Genomic DNA, 18,553 nt, shown 5'->3' with positions numbered 1-18,553 from the left:
TCACAGAAATAGCTTTTCATATGGACAGCATTATTTCAACTGAGTCAAGTACTACCTAAGCAAAAAGAAAATACTCTCTAATGACAAGACGGGCATACAGCCAGTCTTCTCAATGACTACTCTGGTTGTTAACAGACATAACTACTCATGTTACTCATAAAATGAAATGGTTGTTTGCTTCCTGCCACTTTACTTCTCCCAACTGAAAAGGTTTATAAATTCTAACATGGCTACATATAGTTCTAGGATAATATAGGGAGTTTATATCTTGAAAATAACAGTTTTATTTGATTATATTGTCTACTCAATGACGAGGAAACTCAACGGCTAACAAGTGGAGATTTCCTAATTTTTCCAGCAATACAGTGATATTATGAACGACTGCAAGGGAAAAAATATTTCAAAAAGTAATCAATCAGAAATTCTATGCTTTTTGGTGGAAATATACATAAAAATATGTGGCCTCTTTTTATAAGCAAATAAGCCAAAGATTAGATTCATAACTAAAAACAAAGGGGTGTTGATCTGTTAAAAAGAAGCCTCTTCTTAGAATGTTAAAGGTTATTATAGACTTAGTAACCCAAGTTTGGGAACACACCAGTTTTCTCCAATGAGAAAAAAAGAAATGAGTTTCAGATATATATATATGTATAAGTATATATAATCTGAAACAGTTATTTGGCTATGGGAAGTGAAACATTTTACAAGTATCCCCAGTTGTATTCATATTTTGGTTAAAAGACAAAACAGTCTTCTGCTGCATTACTACCCAATAGCTAATAATGAGAAAAACAATTACCTAGTGATAACAAGCAAAGTCCCAATATAATTTCTTTGCTGGTCATTACTCCACTAATCAGCCTGTGTAAGACACTATTGTCACTGACAAAGGTGATCAGGGCCTCTGCAAACTTGGCATAGCAGGAAATGTTCACAGGAGCACAGCGATGGAAGAATGGAATAGGTGCACTGGTGACACAAGAAAAAAAAATCAGAAAAAAAATTACTCCTACTTAATATAAATGCCACATCAAACACACAAATGAAGGGTGAATATGACTGCAATACACTCCACCCTCCACACGTCGTATGGGAGCTAAGAGCTGTGAGCTGGATGCTATGAAGATGATCGTCATGGGTAGTGACGCAAATCTTACCACAGACCTTATCAAAGAGGGTGGAGTGCACATTCCAACGGAAGACATTACCCTCCCCTTCTAAAAAGAAACACACACACATATACACACACATATAAAACTACCGAAAGCAAAACCAAACACTTAAACTCCTCAGCCTACACATCTGTCAATCAAGGGGCAGACGACAAAGCTTACAAACATATATTCATTGAACTGAAAATGAAGTTTTGCCATAAGCTATTTAAAAATAAAAACACACATGTGCTATTGCTTGAAATGTGCCACCATTAGTAGGATGTTTCCTCTATCAGAACAGCATGCAAAACCTTATGTTAAAAATGGTGTTTGGGCACAAGCTTAGGAACTGTCATATAATAAGTGATGTCTCAGCATGACTTAGTACAGCATAATATGCAGCTATTTCAAACCATAACCATGGCCCTGACTGGTGTGGCTCAATGGACTGGGCATTGATCTGCAAACCAAAAGGTTGCTGTTTGATTCCCAGTCAGGGCACATGCCTGGGTTGTAGGCCAGGTCCCCTGGTTGGGGGCATGTGAGAGGCAACCAATCAATGTTTCTCTCCCCCTCAATCCCTCTCCTTTACCCTCTCTCTAAAAAATAAATAAATAAAATCTTTAAAAAATAAATAAAACAATAGCCATGAATAATTATGTATGGAAGTATATATGACATAAGAGAACAAGGAGAAAACCCCCCAAAGTTTATATCTAATGTGATGATTGCATCTCTGTATAAAAGATATAGATATATATATAGATATATATAGAGATAGATAGATAGATATGGTTCAGAACAAAAATATAAACAAATGAAAAATCTCTCATTTGGTAGGGTCATCGAATTTGAGGCTACTTGCTTTCTTTTTATATGTTGTTACCATGAGATTATTAATATCCACAAAAGAAATAATCTTATGTCAGACTGCAGCTTTTACTTGTGAAGGAACACAGCTATGCGTGGTGCATGACATTAATCAGGTTTGTTACTGACACGGTTCTACTTTAGCTTCTGAGAGGGTAGATTCATAACTTTAGTTACGAGACGGTAGACATCTAACCCGGAAGAGGTTTCAAACAGAACTCTATGAACATGCCCTCAGTTGTGATCTGTTGGGATTCTAAGAGACCCCATATGTGTATCAATGCAAGAAGACACACTTATGTGTGTGTTACGTTAAAATTTAGCCATCGCTAACATAAATCCCACATCTTCAGAATTATTTGTAGGACTGTCAGTCGCAGCTCTCATAAAACATTTTGACTGGAATGATATAGTATGTTTTTATTCTTGGTTGGCACTGTATTTTGGTCATTAGTAGTTAAGATTACATGGTCAAACATCAAATTCCAAGGTTCCTAATCTCTGTGAAGCAACTTTGTATAAACACAAGAAAAATACTACTCTATTTTCCTTCCTCAAATGTTGGTAAATGGTACCACTGTGAGTAAGAACAAGCAATTTCTTCCATACTGTTAAACTTCATGGAACAATAAAATAATATAATTTTAAAGATCCAGCCTTACCTTAGTTATGCTTCATTAAAATATATCCCAAAATGACGTGACAGTATGACATGAATGTTTATTTTAAAAAACTTGCATCTTGTCACCTGTGGGTGTATTTCTGTATACCTCTAAAATGATGATCGTGAAAGTTTTAGTGAAACTTGATGACAAAGATTTGATATTTTGTCAGAAACTGCAGAAAGCCAAAGCATTCTGAGTAACACTTTAATTGCAGGTATGCAAGTCATCATTTTTTCACCAAAAGTTGTTTCACTAATGGTATAAAAAGATATTAAATTACAAAATACTTTGAAGTGAAATGGATTTAGTTAGACATATTACATACAAGAAAGAAAATCAAAGAGGATTAATCTTAAGTTCCTAAGTCAACAGAGGCTGATTTGGGAAGGAAACCTCTAAACAGATGCTGTCTAGATACTGTGTCTACCAGATTAATGTCCCCATCTTAGGGTGTGTAACCATATTTTTAACTAAGGCTTAGTTCTCTGGCCTTCAAGTCCTCTCTGGCCCATGATTACGTGAATCTCCCCTGCTTTATTTATTAGCCTATCATCTCCAGTGTAGCCTCTGTTTAACTCACTTGCCTCTGACCTTAAACATAAAATACTCTGCCTTAAGGACACGAATGATTTTTTCTTTATTTTCAATAGCCACCAATTTTCTTGGCCTGTTTTCCTGTTTCCTTTTTCCTGTCAAATAACCATAGTAAACTTGATCCTCTGAACAGACATGACTCCACCTATATAGCTCTCATATCTTAACAGGATGCTGATGTGTTTTTATACTCAAAGAAACACACACCATTCCTAAAAGAAATAAAAGAAAGAAATCTGGACTGGGGTTCAAAAGCCATGAGAGATTCTCCTAACATTACACAGTTGCATATCACTCCATCTCTCTCTCTCTCTCTCTCTCTGTTTTTCCATCTGTTAGTTGAAAGGGTAGGAAAAGTCCTCTGTCTTTTCTGATATTAATGATAACAACAATAATATTATGCCCACCTAGAAATCCATGATTCTAAATTAGTAGGAGCAGCAAGCTCAATATCGTTAGTATGCTTCTGCTTTTCCAACGTAGAATGAGAACAGATCATTTGAAAAGGGAAGGGTGCTACTGTTAAAATTCTAATCCCTCATTTTTTCAAAGAGGAAACACTGTAATATCTGCTCTGATCTTACTGTTTCAGGTCATTTTTATAGGGCATATAAATATATGACCATAAATATATGACCAATTGAAAAGAATACTTTTTACGTGTACCCCTCAAAGAAATTTAGCAAAATAACTATAGTCCCTTGACTTATAATTCAATCTGTGTCTGTTAAAAATAAAAAAACCCAAAAACCCTAACAACCCTAAATTTCAAGGTTATAGAATCAGCACAATCTGATTAGCTACATTTTTTAACTGATGGTCAAAATATGCTCTTACTGGTACAGAATAACAGAAATAGAAGGCAAAAGAGAAGATAATCTTTGGACACAGGAGTAAGAAATAAAATTAAATACTTAGCTTTTAAGTAAAAAGTACTAGATTCCCTTTATATCTCACTCTTTTTCTCAACTCTTACCTAAAAGAAAACAATTCAACCACCCATGAGTTAATGCTTGAATTATTTTCTTACTACAATATCTAAGTAACCATGGCATTGATACAGTTTGTCTTATACTTTACCATTTAAATCCCATGATATAATGATTTTAAGATGAGTCAGCTGATTGCATATACCTTTCAGAAAGTGATAGTTCTGGCAGCCCAGTATACAAGATCTCTATTTTAGTGGCTAACCTACATGACATAGCCTGTGCTTCTTCATTGAGAGGACGAGCATGAAGAATTCTATTTATAAGCTTCACTACTTTTTGAAGCCCACAGAACATTGAATCTCTAAGAAGTCAATGCTGTTCCATCAAGAACTGATGCTGTTTCACATGATTGAAACATTAGTCAACAGGAACAAAATGAATTTATAATGAGTCTTTTAAAGACTTTTCTTTTTAAATTGGCCACTCACTGGAAAACATACTGTCTATTTGCCTTTACATCCAGACTATCACGATTAATGAGCCCCCTCAAAGTATGGGGACAAACAATGCCTAGTATCTTTTATCCCTATGCCTTTGTAAGAGAAGACAGGAGTAGGCACCTCACATAATTATTTTAGGACTTCGGATTATAAAACAGAAAACAAGAGCAGTAACTCACAGAGGCAGACAACAGGTCAGTGGTGACCAGTGGAGGAGAGTGAAATGAGTGAAGGGGGTGAATTACACGGTGACAGATGGCAACTAGGCTTTTCGTGGTGAGCACGACACAGTATATACAGATGCTGAATTGTCATGTTGCATACCTGAAACTTTATAACATTATAAACCAATCTTAACTCAATTTAAAAAACTCTCCGGGTTCTAAATAAGCAATTACACATGACTTCTAATTAAAAGTTTTATTTCAGAAAGGGGAACAACAGAGGGTTCTGGCAATATCTCCATAGCACAGAAAAGACAGGAAAAAAAGTCAAGAATCTGATGGTAATATGCAATGGTTTTCATACATTTTATTTTATTTTTTTCTCTTCTTTAATTCCTGTACTCTCTCTTTCTCTTTAAAAAAAAACAACAACTGTATTATAGATTTTACAAGAACTTAGGTTCAAATTCTAATTCCCAACAATTAGCTGTGTGCCCTTGAATAACTCATTTAATCTCTCTTATCTTCTATTTCCTCACCTATAAATTGGGATAATATCCGTAGAGGCTTTTGTGAGGGCTAAATGAGATAATACATATGAGAAGCTTAATATGGTAGCTGGCACACAGTAGGTGATTTATAAATGTTAATTTACCTTGAATCCTTCACTTAAAAATATAAATAGATAACAAGTTTTTCTTGGCTGTTAGTATCTCATTTCTATATTATGTTATTAATTCTCCAACATCCAGCATCCTTTCTGACATCCAGAAATACCACAATCAATGTTTGATGAATAAACTGAATTTATGCAATCTAGCTCTAATACTGCAATTTTCTCTAGCTATACCTAAACTTTAAGCAGTGCAAGCATATAGCCTAAGCTAGCCTCTCTATTGCTACCATGCTTAGCATGTCACTAATAGAGAGTTATGAATTTGGGTAAATATGGCTCTTTCTAGGCATTTGTTTTTAAATTCAAAAGCTCTCCAGAATACTAACCATTTGGCAATTACATGGGACTAGTGGTTTACTGAAAATCAATTTACAACTGCTTTTCTCTGAAACAGGCACTGCTTTCAGCTGCAGAAGGTGCCTGGGTGCCCAACAAAGTTGGGGGAAAGAAAGAAGGCTCAAGATTGAAAGGAATGCTACTCTCAAGTCAAAAACCAAGCACAAAAATGGATGTGAACACATACTACCTTATTTAACTCTCATAATTCCATGACAGAAGTAGTAAATGCCCGTTTCATATACGAGGAAACTTGGTTTATAGAGAGATTAAGAGAGCTGCTCAAGCTGACAAATAAAAAGTGGTGACACAGAACTCGCATCCAGGCCTACCTGGGTCAGAGTTCAGCTCTTTCTGTCCCACTAGGGTGCCCCAAGGAGGACAGCAAAAGAGACATGAAAGATGCCAAGGGCCATTTGCCTGTATCACAAGTTTGGCTAGTGCTGGTCTTTCGGACACATTTAAAAAAAAAAAAGTCACATGTAAAAACAGTCCCTAATTTTTTTAAGGACAGAATTTCTTAGGGACACACTGGATTTTAGACATCGTTTTAGATTTGGTATTTAATTCTAGTATGAAACAAGGCAGTGTCCCGAGTTTTTTATTAGAACAAATTTATTCTGACTTCTGATCCTTTCATTTTGCATGCCAAATACTAAATGATGCTGTTTACGGGGTCCAAATCCGCCTTCCTCCTATCAACTGTTTCTTGTTTGTTTTCCAACAGGCTGAGTTGAGACAAAAGTGGTAAGACACTTAGGTTGTAAGGATCTTTAAGGTACAAACATTGCATATGCTCAGTTTTCAGATGGTACAGGTTTGTCACTGCACCTTGGATTACTGACACACTAGTGGATAACCTTGTTAGAAGCCAAGTCTGTCCATCTCTACACTCCAAGCCCCTAATACTACGCTTTGTCTTTTGGTGAGTGCCCTTAGGATGCTGTATGTGAGATGTGAGTGTATGTGCAGCCAAGACTAAAACACCCCAAATGACCAGGAACAGGCAGTTCTCAATGAGGTAGGATCATAGGTGAGAGGCGGAGGATGGTTTGCAGTATGAGCCGCCCCATACCCCTGTACTCCCACCCAATGTTATACAGGAGGAGCAAAGCAACCTTGTTCCCAAAGCTTTCTGGTTATGCTTTTATAATATGTTTATGCCTTAACATAGTGACTGTACTCAAAATATGCATTTAAAACAGAATTTAGCAATTCAGGAGGACACAGCTTTTCTTCTTCTTACACTGATAAATTTTCTCCAGTGACTCTATTCAAATGACCTCCTTTTCTCCACTGTCACAGCCTTCCTGATGTTCTCACTTGTCACAAATGGCATCTCCTTATCTATCAGTCTAAGCCCATAATTTGTAGATCCCTTTTACTTAGTATGGTTTAAAATGGCTCCTTTATTTTTATGTCCAAAGGCTTTACATTTTAACACCAATAGCAACTTGACAAGACTAAAAGCTGAAACCAATTTAACTGCTATATCCTTTGTCTACTTTTCAATAGAAAATTTGAAATTCAAGTTAATAAAGCACAAGTTTACACCCATAAGTAATCCAAAGGAAAGCAGACCTGAGTCTCAAAATTTTGACCAACAGCTTTCTATAATATACTGAGATGCAATAAAAGGAGTTCAGGTCAGTATTCCTGGAGACGCTGACTCACGTCACACATGGGTCAGAGATACACGCTAAGGTTCTTGAGATCAGCCATGCTCCAAATCCTATAAACCTAAGTCTGAGGATATATTTACAGTGCTTGAAAATTTCCTTCCCTTCTTAAAAATCAACGTATAATTTTAAAATTTGCTTTACTTATAACTACCATGAGGTTTTTCCTCATTCTTGTATCCATTACCTGCCGTAGGTACTTAGTAATAAATGTTTGTTGAATAAGACCTTGGGTAAGATATGCAAACAATCTATTACAGAGAATGGACCTAAAGGACATAGCCTACAATAAACTATAGAGAAAAAATCACTGGAATATTTTTTAAATTTGTCATGTAAATTTAAAAATGTCCCCATTAGTATTACTGGGATCAACTTCTAAGAATCTTTAAAGACTGTGAGACTTGGCTTGTAAGTTTATTGTAGATTTTACAATGATTCAGCAGTTTTGTACACTTAAACATTATGTCACTGTAAAAAATAGTGAGCCCCCAAAAGAAATTTTAAAAACCTGATAATGAGAAAACTTGTTTGCCTGTGTGTGTGTGTTTTTTTTAAAGATATAAATAACATGTTATCATGTCTACTATTACTTTAAATACTTTGATGTGAAAGTACTGGACCTAGGAAACCGGTATCATCAAGTGACTCTTTTCTCAGAATAACATGTACAGTTTAAAATCTACCTACAAAAAAACAAAAACCACAAGTTAACAATACGCAATAAAATTTACCTCGCTGGAACTGGAAGTTTGGGGCAAAGAGGAGGAGCTTTTGAAGATGTGTATTCAGAAATCTTTAGGTTGTAGCGACATAGTGCTGAGCCTGTTGAAAGAAAAGTTATACATTAGCTAGCAGAGTGTGAATAAATTCTCTTATTAATGCACTTTAATTTTATTTTGTATGTGAATATTAACTCAGCATATATAACTTTCAAACATTATAGAACTTTATAGGATTACTAAGAACCTGATTTGGTCCATGGTACCAGTCCATCATTTAAAACATTTCTTCTGCAGTAACTTACGTACAAATTTTAATTAATACTATTAAGGGCAATAAGTACTAGAACTACCTCTATTAAGAGAGTGTCTGTCATATATCAGGCTATGTGTGAGTGTGTGTATTTTAAAGAATCAACTTTAATTATAACTGACCAAACTGCATCCAGGAATGCCTCCAAACAACCGAACTGAAGAAAAAGAAACATGATAAAATTCTCCTGCTGAAGAAACCAAGAGTCTTTGCCAGCACCACGACTCCTGAGAATGAGGCCGAGCAGCCCATTCCCAGGCTGGTCTGTCCCCTCCTCCCATTATGCTGGGAACTTTTAGGAAGTTACTGGTAGGGTAAGTCTCTACCTCTATTCCCATAAATATTAATCATATCTTTTACTAAAACTCTGTAATGCAGGTATGTATTATTAAATCCACTTATGGAGAAGGCAATAGAGGCTAAGAGGTAGGTAAACGAGCTACCCAGCAGAAGAGGTGGGCTTAAACTTGAGATCTCTTTGACCACAAAACTCACACTCAAGCACATGTGCAACCTCTCTTTTCTATGCTCCTTATGACTGAATATTTAAAATTATCGCACGTAGCACATGTGCATTCAGATATTACTTTTTTTCTTATTTAAAAGGCAGGAAACACTAACTAAATAAACTGAACAAACTGATAAAACTGCTAAACTGATAAAACAGTCCTCAGTTTTCAGATAGTTTAAAAGAGCTTAAATTCAGTCCTGGATTGGTTGTGCAACCAGCTATTCTCTGACTATACAGCTAATATGTATCTAAACAACATAGAAAATTCAGATGAATACAGTCTGCCAAGATGTTGATAAATCTTATTTTACTGACTTGTTAATTTTGTACAATAGGTATTGTTAACTGAGCCAACCTAAGCTATAATCTAATCTTGCCAAGGATCCACAGCTTTATATCAGGTAAATTGCTTATATTTTATTAAATGATATTCTTACCAGATTACTAATTTGGTCAAATACTTTATTATTAAATACAGATAGGATGGCTTTCCATTTGCATTACATAAAACATGAACTTTTATAATGTACCACCATGGCAAAAGTTTAAAATATAATGTGAAATGAAAATGGCAGATTTTAACACTGAAATAATTGTAGAAATGTCATGTGAGGATGTGAGAAGAAACTGAAATGGAATATAGAAGAAAGATCTGTTGGGGTAACACCATTAGAAGCGATGTTATTTCATTCAGATCTTGTTCTATCAATCAAAGAAAATTTTAGAAAGCCACAAAGCCTTCATTCACTTCAGGAATGCTGCTCCCAAACCAGCAACCAACTTGTCAAGAGTTTAAATATTGGACTATAATAGCATACTTACATAAACACATGTAGCATCTATTTTACATAAAGATAATTCAAGGAACTTAACAATGTAAAATGCTTTTAAAGAGAGACTTGAAAGTTATATGGCACTGTTCTTCAAATTTCTTCAACTTCTTAAAACAAGACTCAATAGGAAATCAAGGTTTTAAAACTGTTTTTGAGCATTCTTTTCCATTGTAATGACTTTTTTTAAGTTAGCAAAATATTAAAACTCTTAACCCTTCTGAAAGTAGTCTTTCATGTGTGAAGATAATGCCACTTGATTCCATGTACAGCAACGGCAAGCAAACATTTCAGATTAATCCCTGAAATAGCTGGGAGTCCTATTATAGAACTGCACATGATAAAAAATAGCAACTGTGCCAATAATGCAAAGCACCCAGTGCGATCATCAACTTCCTGATCTGAATTGTCAACTTATTTCTTTCCGAGTCCAAGATGGAATCGATTTGCACAGTGTGAAAGGCCCTAACTAAAGCACTGTTCCGGGTTGTCAAACACCCTGCTCCATCTGAATTCAGCGAACATAATCTCCATCCCCACCCTTCCTCCCTTTCAAAAAGGAGGTCAGCAGGTGCAACAGGGTTCAATCTTATAAATGCTTTCCTAGGATAATGCTCAATGAAAGGATAATAGCTTTATCTCTGATGGTATTCTGGGACACTGGCCAGTACTAAATAGATCCTGTACTAAATGGATTAAAGGGAAAAGATCTTTACAATGTGTTCGTCATAACAATTATAAGAAACTTCATACTGCTTCCTGCTCAAAGGGCTGCTGGACAGAGAAGACTCAGGCAAGAACATTAAAACAACCCCATCGTGGCAAACATTGTACAGTTGTTTTTCTTTCATGTTACTAGCTAACACATTTTCAGCAAGCATTTTTAAGGTGGTATCTTTCTTATTTTTTTAATAGGGCAAGTATAAACAATGTTAGCAGAAGAGGCTTGGTCACAAACAGTAAGATGAAATTTTTCTTCTAATGCAAAATTAGGAAAAAATCATACTTGAGTAATGAAAAATCTAAAACAAAAAGCAAAAACTTATCTAAACCACACTAGAGAACTCAGCCAATTTTAATCAAGATGAATGATCTTAGGTATCTAACTTTGGTATATAAACATTTGTCTCCGTAAAAGTTTGTATAGCCCCCAGAGTGTTTAACTACTACAATTTTTCCAATGCTTTATAATATTCAATTATTTATTCTTCAACTCGATATCACTTATAACTCCCGTAAGAGATATGTTTCCATCACCATACTCTAAACATTACAGATGAAAAAAATTAGTAACTCTTTCAAGCCTTACGAGCATTCACTGGAAAATTTAGAAATAGAATTCTTTACTTCTAGGCCACAATGTTTCTTCTATGTCATTCCTAATAATCATAATCAGACAAGTATTCAATAAGCTCCTGGGCAAACGATGTATGTCCCATAGATACCTCAAAAAGAATGTATTTTTTAAAAACCCCAAAACATTTTTATCTCCTACTCTCCAAATCTGCACTACCTCCTCCCATACTGCTTCAGTCCTGGCTCCATCAACCATGAAATCCCCAAGATGAAATGTGGACGTCAACCTTTCTCTTTTTTATCTGCTGTCTCCCCCCATACCATTCAAGATATTCATGATACCAAGTTCTGGCAATCAGACCTCTCTGTGCTGTCTCAGACCTTCCAGATCTCTTACTGAGTCAGATGAGCTCCTCTCCCAAAGGGCTTCCCATCTCCATGCTGTACACAACTTTCCTTTGGGACTGTCTTTGTAGAATGGGCATGAGTTGTATGACATCCCTGTCGTCTTCAGGATAGATCCCAAACTCCTCAGCTTCAAGGCCCTTCTACATCAGGCCTCTACCTAAAACTCCAGCCTCATCTTAACATAACTAACTACCTACAGTGACTACAGCTTAACAAGCTGCCAGGCTTTTTCACGTGCTGTTGCTTCTGCACGGGCTGTCCTTTCCTAACCAGTACCTGAGTGAGTGTTCGAGTTCGACAAGAACTTCTGTGAGCAACTTGAGCTTCACCTCCTCTGTCAAGCCTTCTCTGACTCACCCAAACAAGGATATATACTGCTGAGCTCCATGAGAGAGGTAGCATATTATTTTGTAACTTTTAGATTTATGAGAGTATATATCATCTCTAATTTTACAATGTGGTCTCTTTGAGGACTGGGGTCTTATGCTTCAAAATATCTGGAACCCATATCTTGGGCACATAGGTGATATTCAAGCCTAATACACGGTGACAGAAGACGGTTTGACTGTAGGTGGTGAGCACACAGTGCAATACACAGATGTAGTATCGTAGAAATGTACACTTGACACCTATGTGAGCCTGTTAACCAATGACACCCAATGCATTTAATTAAAATTAAAGAAACATAGAAGAGGAAAAATACCTAGTTTAACCTCACATTTTAGTCTTACATGTTATATATAATGTTCATATACTTTTCACTATGCACTACAAACTATACTATCTAAAATTTCTCAATCTTGGCAATGCTTTGTTACAGGGGGATGTCCTGTGCATTACCGAATGTCAGCAGCATCCCCGTTCTCTGTCCACTCGATGCCGGTAGCCACCCCCTAATTCCTCAGTCAGTGGGGATAATCAAACACATCTCCTAACATTGCCCAATGTCCCAGGGCAGGGATGGCAAATGACCCTCATTTGTGAACCACTGGTCTAAAACACCAAATTATTTGAAACAAAGATACAAAGCCAGAAGTTGGTTAAGTTAGAGGCTAATTCTTCTTGCTTTAAAATTTTGTTTAATTGTACTATTACTGTAATATTTGTAAGATATGCTAAAATTAAGATCAAAAGATTCCTTAAGAAACATGATTTAGAAAATTCTAGCTAATAAAAAAATAAAACTTCTCAATGCAGAACAATTTTCCTTATGGAAAACAAATTGCCATGCGAAGTCCAATGAATTTAATTCTTTTCTCTAATTAAGAAAGCATTATATATTTACATGCTGGAAAAATGCAAGGCAATTTTCAGCTTCAATTTGGAGTAACTAAGGAAAAGGATGGACATTTTTGCAATTCCCAAGAAGCACCCTTTAATCAGCTGATGGTGTGACACCATGTCAACCACTACTGACACACAGCAGGCACACCATACCTATTTGCTGAGTGAATTAACTTTGGACATCTATGTGCAAGACTTTTACTACGTATCATGGAGGGTGGAGGGAAATTTGCCTATCTACTATAATGCAAGTTCCTTAAACATGAGGACTGTACCCTGTCTGTCTCTTTGGCACATACTTAATGAGTGCTATTTAATTATTTGTAGAATGAAGAATTAGTTTCAATTGCATTACCAAATGTAAGCATTTTCCCCACGTTTTAACAATCAAGTTTCCCTTATGGATCTCTGACTTGGTGGCAATCAAGTCAGTTGGTAGGGTTTATCACTTCATTCATTATGAATGATAACAAGTACAATCTTTTGGTTCAGTGCATCAAAAAAATCCATAATGACTCTGTGGTTTTAAGTTATATTGTTACTGACTAGATAAGGATTATCAAAAGTCTTAATATTCACAAATTTTATCTAAACGGATCAGTTCATCTGTCAAGGTTTTCAAAATAATGACCACCGAGGAAGCACCCAGCTGCATGGCTCAATTCAAAATGTGAGCATGGTTCAAGTGCCAAGTCACAGAGCTCTCAAAACGTATACAATCTACAGTACATCGAAGAAGCACTGTTAAATGGGAATGCTTTTTTACAAACTGCAAATGGGGCAAAACAAAAGGAAAATAAAATTTCTGCCAGTTTACTACTATGTTACAAAAACAATATATACATTATAAAATACAGCAGAAAAATAGTTTATCCTACGTATAAAAATAGTTTGATAGGAATAATGCAAAAGGTCATAAGGAATTCCATGTAAAATATTAGCACCCACTGAGACCAGGCTTAATGTCCCCAACTGAATCACAGGTTATTTTCACTTCTAAGCTGCTGTTTAGAATTTAGATGGCAAGTGGAAAGAATAAAAAATCATGCAAAGCATCTGGCACAGTGCATGGCCCAAAGCAGGTGCCAATAAATGATATGCTGAAAGAAAACGCAGGTCTTAAGTAGGACTTATCTGCTCAGAGCTGGATGCCCATGCTGAATAATGGGGCAGTGGAGTCGAGTGAAGAGTGGTCTGTTGGCCAGAGGTGGTGGTCAGGCCAGAATTAGAGAAGGGAGAGGGGAGGGCGAGGACTGTCTGAGCCCACACTCTCACCCTCTCTTCACCACCTGGTCTGGCTGGGTTGTGATGAAAATCTCATGAAAGCTGAAGTTAGCAACGGAGGGAGAAGGATAATTTTCCGTCCTACAATGCACACATTATTTGAGTTTTCAAAAACAATGATAAATAAAGAGGACAGAAACCAGTTCAACGGAAAGTGGAGAGAAGGACAGTTGATGGAATTCATGCTCTGCTGAAAATAAGAACTCGGACGGGAGCCCTCGCCAGCCAATCTCAGTTTCTCTGCGGGGCAGACGTAAGGCTAGGAAAGGGGAAGAGCAAGGGGGCTTAAAAGAAGTGGCATGAATAATCACTTGGAGAGTACGTGCAAGACAGGCGAATGAATAAATAAGATGAATTATTTAAGAGATGAATAAAAAGAACTGATTTCACAGCAATTCTGGTTACATTGAAGCTAAACAATTTACCTGCTGGTAACCACTTGGATACAAAACTGAGTACACTGAGGGAATGGGAAATTACTAAGTGGCAACAGCGATGAGGAGGGAAATTCAGTCCATCATTTGTTCGGAAAACATTTATGAATAGCTACTGTGTGAAGTCCTATATTAAGGCTGGGATATTCTGAGATGAAAACAGTATGATCTAGCTCCCAGGAAACTCATGCATTACTGCAGGAAAATGATAAACAAAGAAGTTTAATACTGAGTCCTCGTGGTTTTGGCAACTTAAATTTTTTTAAAGCAACTTTCAAACTGTTGTATTCCCTAGCATCAGATATTATGAGTTGTATCATATATAAACTAGGAACCATAATAAAATGCACATTTGTTGACCTACCACACAACTCATGTACAAGAACTTATACTTTCATATTCATCTAAATTCTTCTGCTTGTCTTTCCAAGCTCTTGGCAGCATGGCAGCATCTTGACATAACCAATCTAACTTTCAGCTGTTTCCTGCCAACTTTCTATTCTAGTCACGCATACTTGGCAGCGTGGTCCACAAGCTTACGTGTCCAAGAAACCAACTCCACTTTCTTGTCTAAAAGAAACAAAGAATTGAGAAATATTTTATTTGCCTACTACATGCATTTCTTACAGGAACCAATAGCTTTCCTTTATGAAAAATTTTAATAACTTGTAAAGGTAATAGAAGTTCGTATGAATAAATGGTTGTAAGTGCTGAAAAGTACTCTCAAATGTTGTCATGGAAACTTAAACTTCTTTGAAAAGGGCATACTATCTTTTCATTCTGGTAAAAAAGATATTACTTTACCTTGCATTTTAAAATAAGGTTTAAAATGATCATTTAAAGATTTAGTATCATGCTTTCTTTTCTGGAACATTTTAATTGTGGCAGAAGGCATGATAAAAATTTAGCATCTTACCCATGTTCAGCAGCACTAAGTGCATTTACACTGTTGAGTAACCATCACCACAGCCCACCTCCAAAATCCTTCATTTCTTGCAAAACTGAAACTCTGTATTGTATGAATAACACAACTTCTCCTTCCTCTCTCTCACAGCCCCAGCAACCGCCATTCTACCTTCTGTGTATATACATGTGATTATTCTAAGTACCTCACATAGGGGGCTCATACACTGTTTGTCCTTTTGTAACTGGCTTATTTCACTTAACATAGTGCCTTCAAGGTTCATCTTTTCCTTTCTTTTGTCAAAAAAATTGTAGTGAAAACAACAAAATGTATCATCTTAACCATTTTTAAGTGTATAGTATAGTAGTGTTAATTATCTGCACATAGTTGTGCAACAGATCTCCAGAATTTTTCACTTTGCAAAACCGAAACTCTATTTCCATTGAATACCAGCTCTCCATTGCTCTGTACCCTCAGCCCCAGCAACCACCATTCTCCCTGCCAACAGTCTGACTACATTAGATACCTATGTAAGTGGAATCATGCAATATTGGTGTTTTTTTTGTGACTGGTGTATTTTACCTAGCAAAGTGTCCTTATGTTCATCCATGTTGTGACATGTAACAAGATTTCCCTATTTTTTTAAGGCTGACTAACATTCCATTTTAAGTATGTACCACATTTTCTTCATTAATTCATCAATGGACATTAGGTTGCTTCTACCTCTTGGTAGAATAATGCTGCGGTAAACATAAGTCTGCGAACATATCTTTGAATTCCTGCTGTTAATTCTTTTGGATAAACACCTAAAAGCGAGACTTCTGGATCATACAGTGATCTATTTTTTTAAAGAATTTTATATTTTTTAGAGCAGTTTGAGGTTCACAGCAAACTTGAGAGGAAGGAACAAAGATATTTCCATACACTTCTTACCCCACATATGTACGGCTTCACCCATTATCAACTCTACCACAGAGTGGAACATTTGATACAACTGATGAACCCACAATGACACATCATAAAGTCTATATGAGGGGGGACCCAAAAAAACCCAAAATTATATTCTGAGGTTGAACTCTGTGTAGTACAGGCTTTCCCTGCTAGGTGAGTGTTCTAGGAACCCATCTGTATCAGTGCACCAGCTGGTGTTGTTGTGAGAGGCTGTGTTTGGCTTCAGTGAATCTTTTTGAAAACTCTTTAGTCACTGCTTCTGCCCATTTCGTGATGGGTAATTTATGAGTGCACCTGCGCATACCACACTGAGTGTTCAGCAGTTTCTGACCAAAAATAGTATTACCCCCATGCCCTAACCTCCCTATTCACCCAATCTCACCCCAAGTGACTTTTTGTTTCCCCAGACCAAAAAAGTCCTCAAAGAGAAATGTTTTGCTGATGTGGAAGAGGTGACACAAAAAATAGCAGCCTTGACTGGTGTGGCTCAGTAGATTGAGTGCCAGCCTGCAAACCAAAGGGTTGCCAGTTCAATTCCCAGTGTAGGGTACACGCCTGGGTTGCAGGCCAGGTCTCCAGTGCGTGGCATGTGAGAGGCAACCACACATTGATGTTTCTCTCCCTCTCTTTCTCCATCCCTTCCCCTCTCTAAAAATAAATAAATACAATATTAGAAAAAAAAAACAGCAGAAGCACTAAAAGGCATCAAAATCAAAGAGTTCAAAACTGTTCTGAGCAGCAGAAAAAATGTCTCAATAGGTGTACTGCATCAAATGGAGAGTACTTTGAAGGTGACTGAAGTTTAAAACATGTAAGAATAAATACACAATTTTTAAAATAAATTAATTCTGGGGTCCCCACTTGTAGCTTACATTAGGTTTCACTCTTGGTGTTGTACATTTTATGGGCACGGCCAAATGTACAATTCCACGTATCCATCCTTAAAGCATTCTTACTGTCCTAACAATCCTCTGTGGTGATTCTATTTTTAAATTTTTCAGGAACTTCACACTGTTTTCCAGTGGATGCATCATTTTACATTCCTACCAAGAGTATTCCCACTTCTTTGTATCCTGACCCACATTCATTATTTTCTGTTTTGTGGGGTGTTTTGTTTTGTTTCTGATTGTAGCCAACCTATTGGGTGTGAGGTAGTCTCTCACTATGGTTTTAATTTACATTTCCCTTATGATTAGTGATGTTCAGCATCTTCTAATGTCTTTGTTACTAACAATTTGTATATCTGCTTTGGGGAAATGTCTGTTCAAGTCATTGTCCATTTTTTAATGAGGCTGTTTTTTTTTGTTGTTGGTGGTGAGTTGTAGGGGTCCCTTATATAATCTGGGTATTAACTCCTTGCCTGGACATTACCCTTTACAAGACTTGCAAATATTTTCTCCAATCCCGTGGGTTGCCTTTTCACTCTGTTGTGTCCTTCGATACACAGAGTTCTGAACTTTGATGTGGTCCAATTTATCCATTTTTTCTTTTGTTGCCTGTGTTTTCAGTTCATATTGAAGAAAGAATTGCCAAATCCAATGTCATGAAGCTTTCTTCTATGTTTTCTCCCGAGAGCTTTGGAGTTTGCTCATGCACTTTGGGCTCTTTTGTCAACTTTTACCAATTCTCTCTTATGGATTTGGAAATGTCCCACTTAAACCTAAATGATCTCTTAAAGATATTTCTCTCTGAAATTAATCATTGAGATGTATCTATTTGAGGTCAAAGGGCCTATGCATCTTCTAACAGAAGTATAGCTATAACAGTATCTGGACACCAGGGGCCTCCTCTCTATTATAATTTCATAGTTTTTCTATTTGCTTTTAAAAATGATTATCTTCTCCATCTTCCATTGCTGGGCTTCTTGATGTTGACATTATTATTACTTTTTTAATGCCTAAACTGTTTGCAAACGGCTGCCTCAAAAGGCTGAGGGTGCCTTTTTTTGCTGGTTACCAATTTAAAAAGTCTGTTTTCTGAATGTTTATTCATTAATGTGTGTGAACACCTGCTTTGTGCAAGACGCTGTGGGAAATACAAAGCTGC

General features: G+C 36.5%; 1 protein-coding gene across 3 annotated transcripts in view; it reads right to left on the bottom strand.

Annotated features, from left to right (window-relative positions):
- Positions 1-18,553, bottom strand: part of SLC44A1 (solute carrier family 44 member 1) — a 171,216-nt gene that overhangs the window by 68,053 nt on the left and 84,610 nt on the right. For all 3 annotated transcript variants that reach the window (XM_045840086.1, XM_045840088.1, XM_045840087.1), the window contains exons 5-6: positions 8,305-8,395; positions 800-969 (exon numbers count right to left, since the gene is read on the bottom strand). In XM_045840086.1, the coding sequence (XP_045696042.1) occupies positions 800-969; positions 8,305-8,395 (261 nt within the window). The remainder of the gene's footprint in view (positions 1-799; positions 970-8,304; positions 8,396-18,553) is intronic.

The sequence above is a fragment of the Phyllostomus hastatus genome, unplaced genomic scaffold (genome assembly GCF_019186645.2).
Source record: "Phyllostomus hastatus isolate PE091 unplaced genomic scaffold, TTU_PhHast_1.1 phas_contig_34, whole genome shotgun sequence".
Classification (NCBI taxonomy): domain Eukaryota; kingdom Metazoa; phylum Chordata; class Mammalia; order Chiroptera; family Phyllostomidae; genus Phyllostomus; species Phyllostomus hastatus.
The sequence above is the reverse complement of the archived record's forward strand: the minus strand, read 5'-3'. Positions and strand labels throughout refer to the sequence as shown.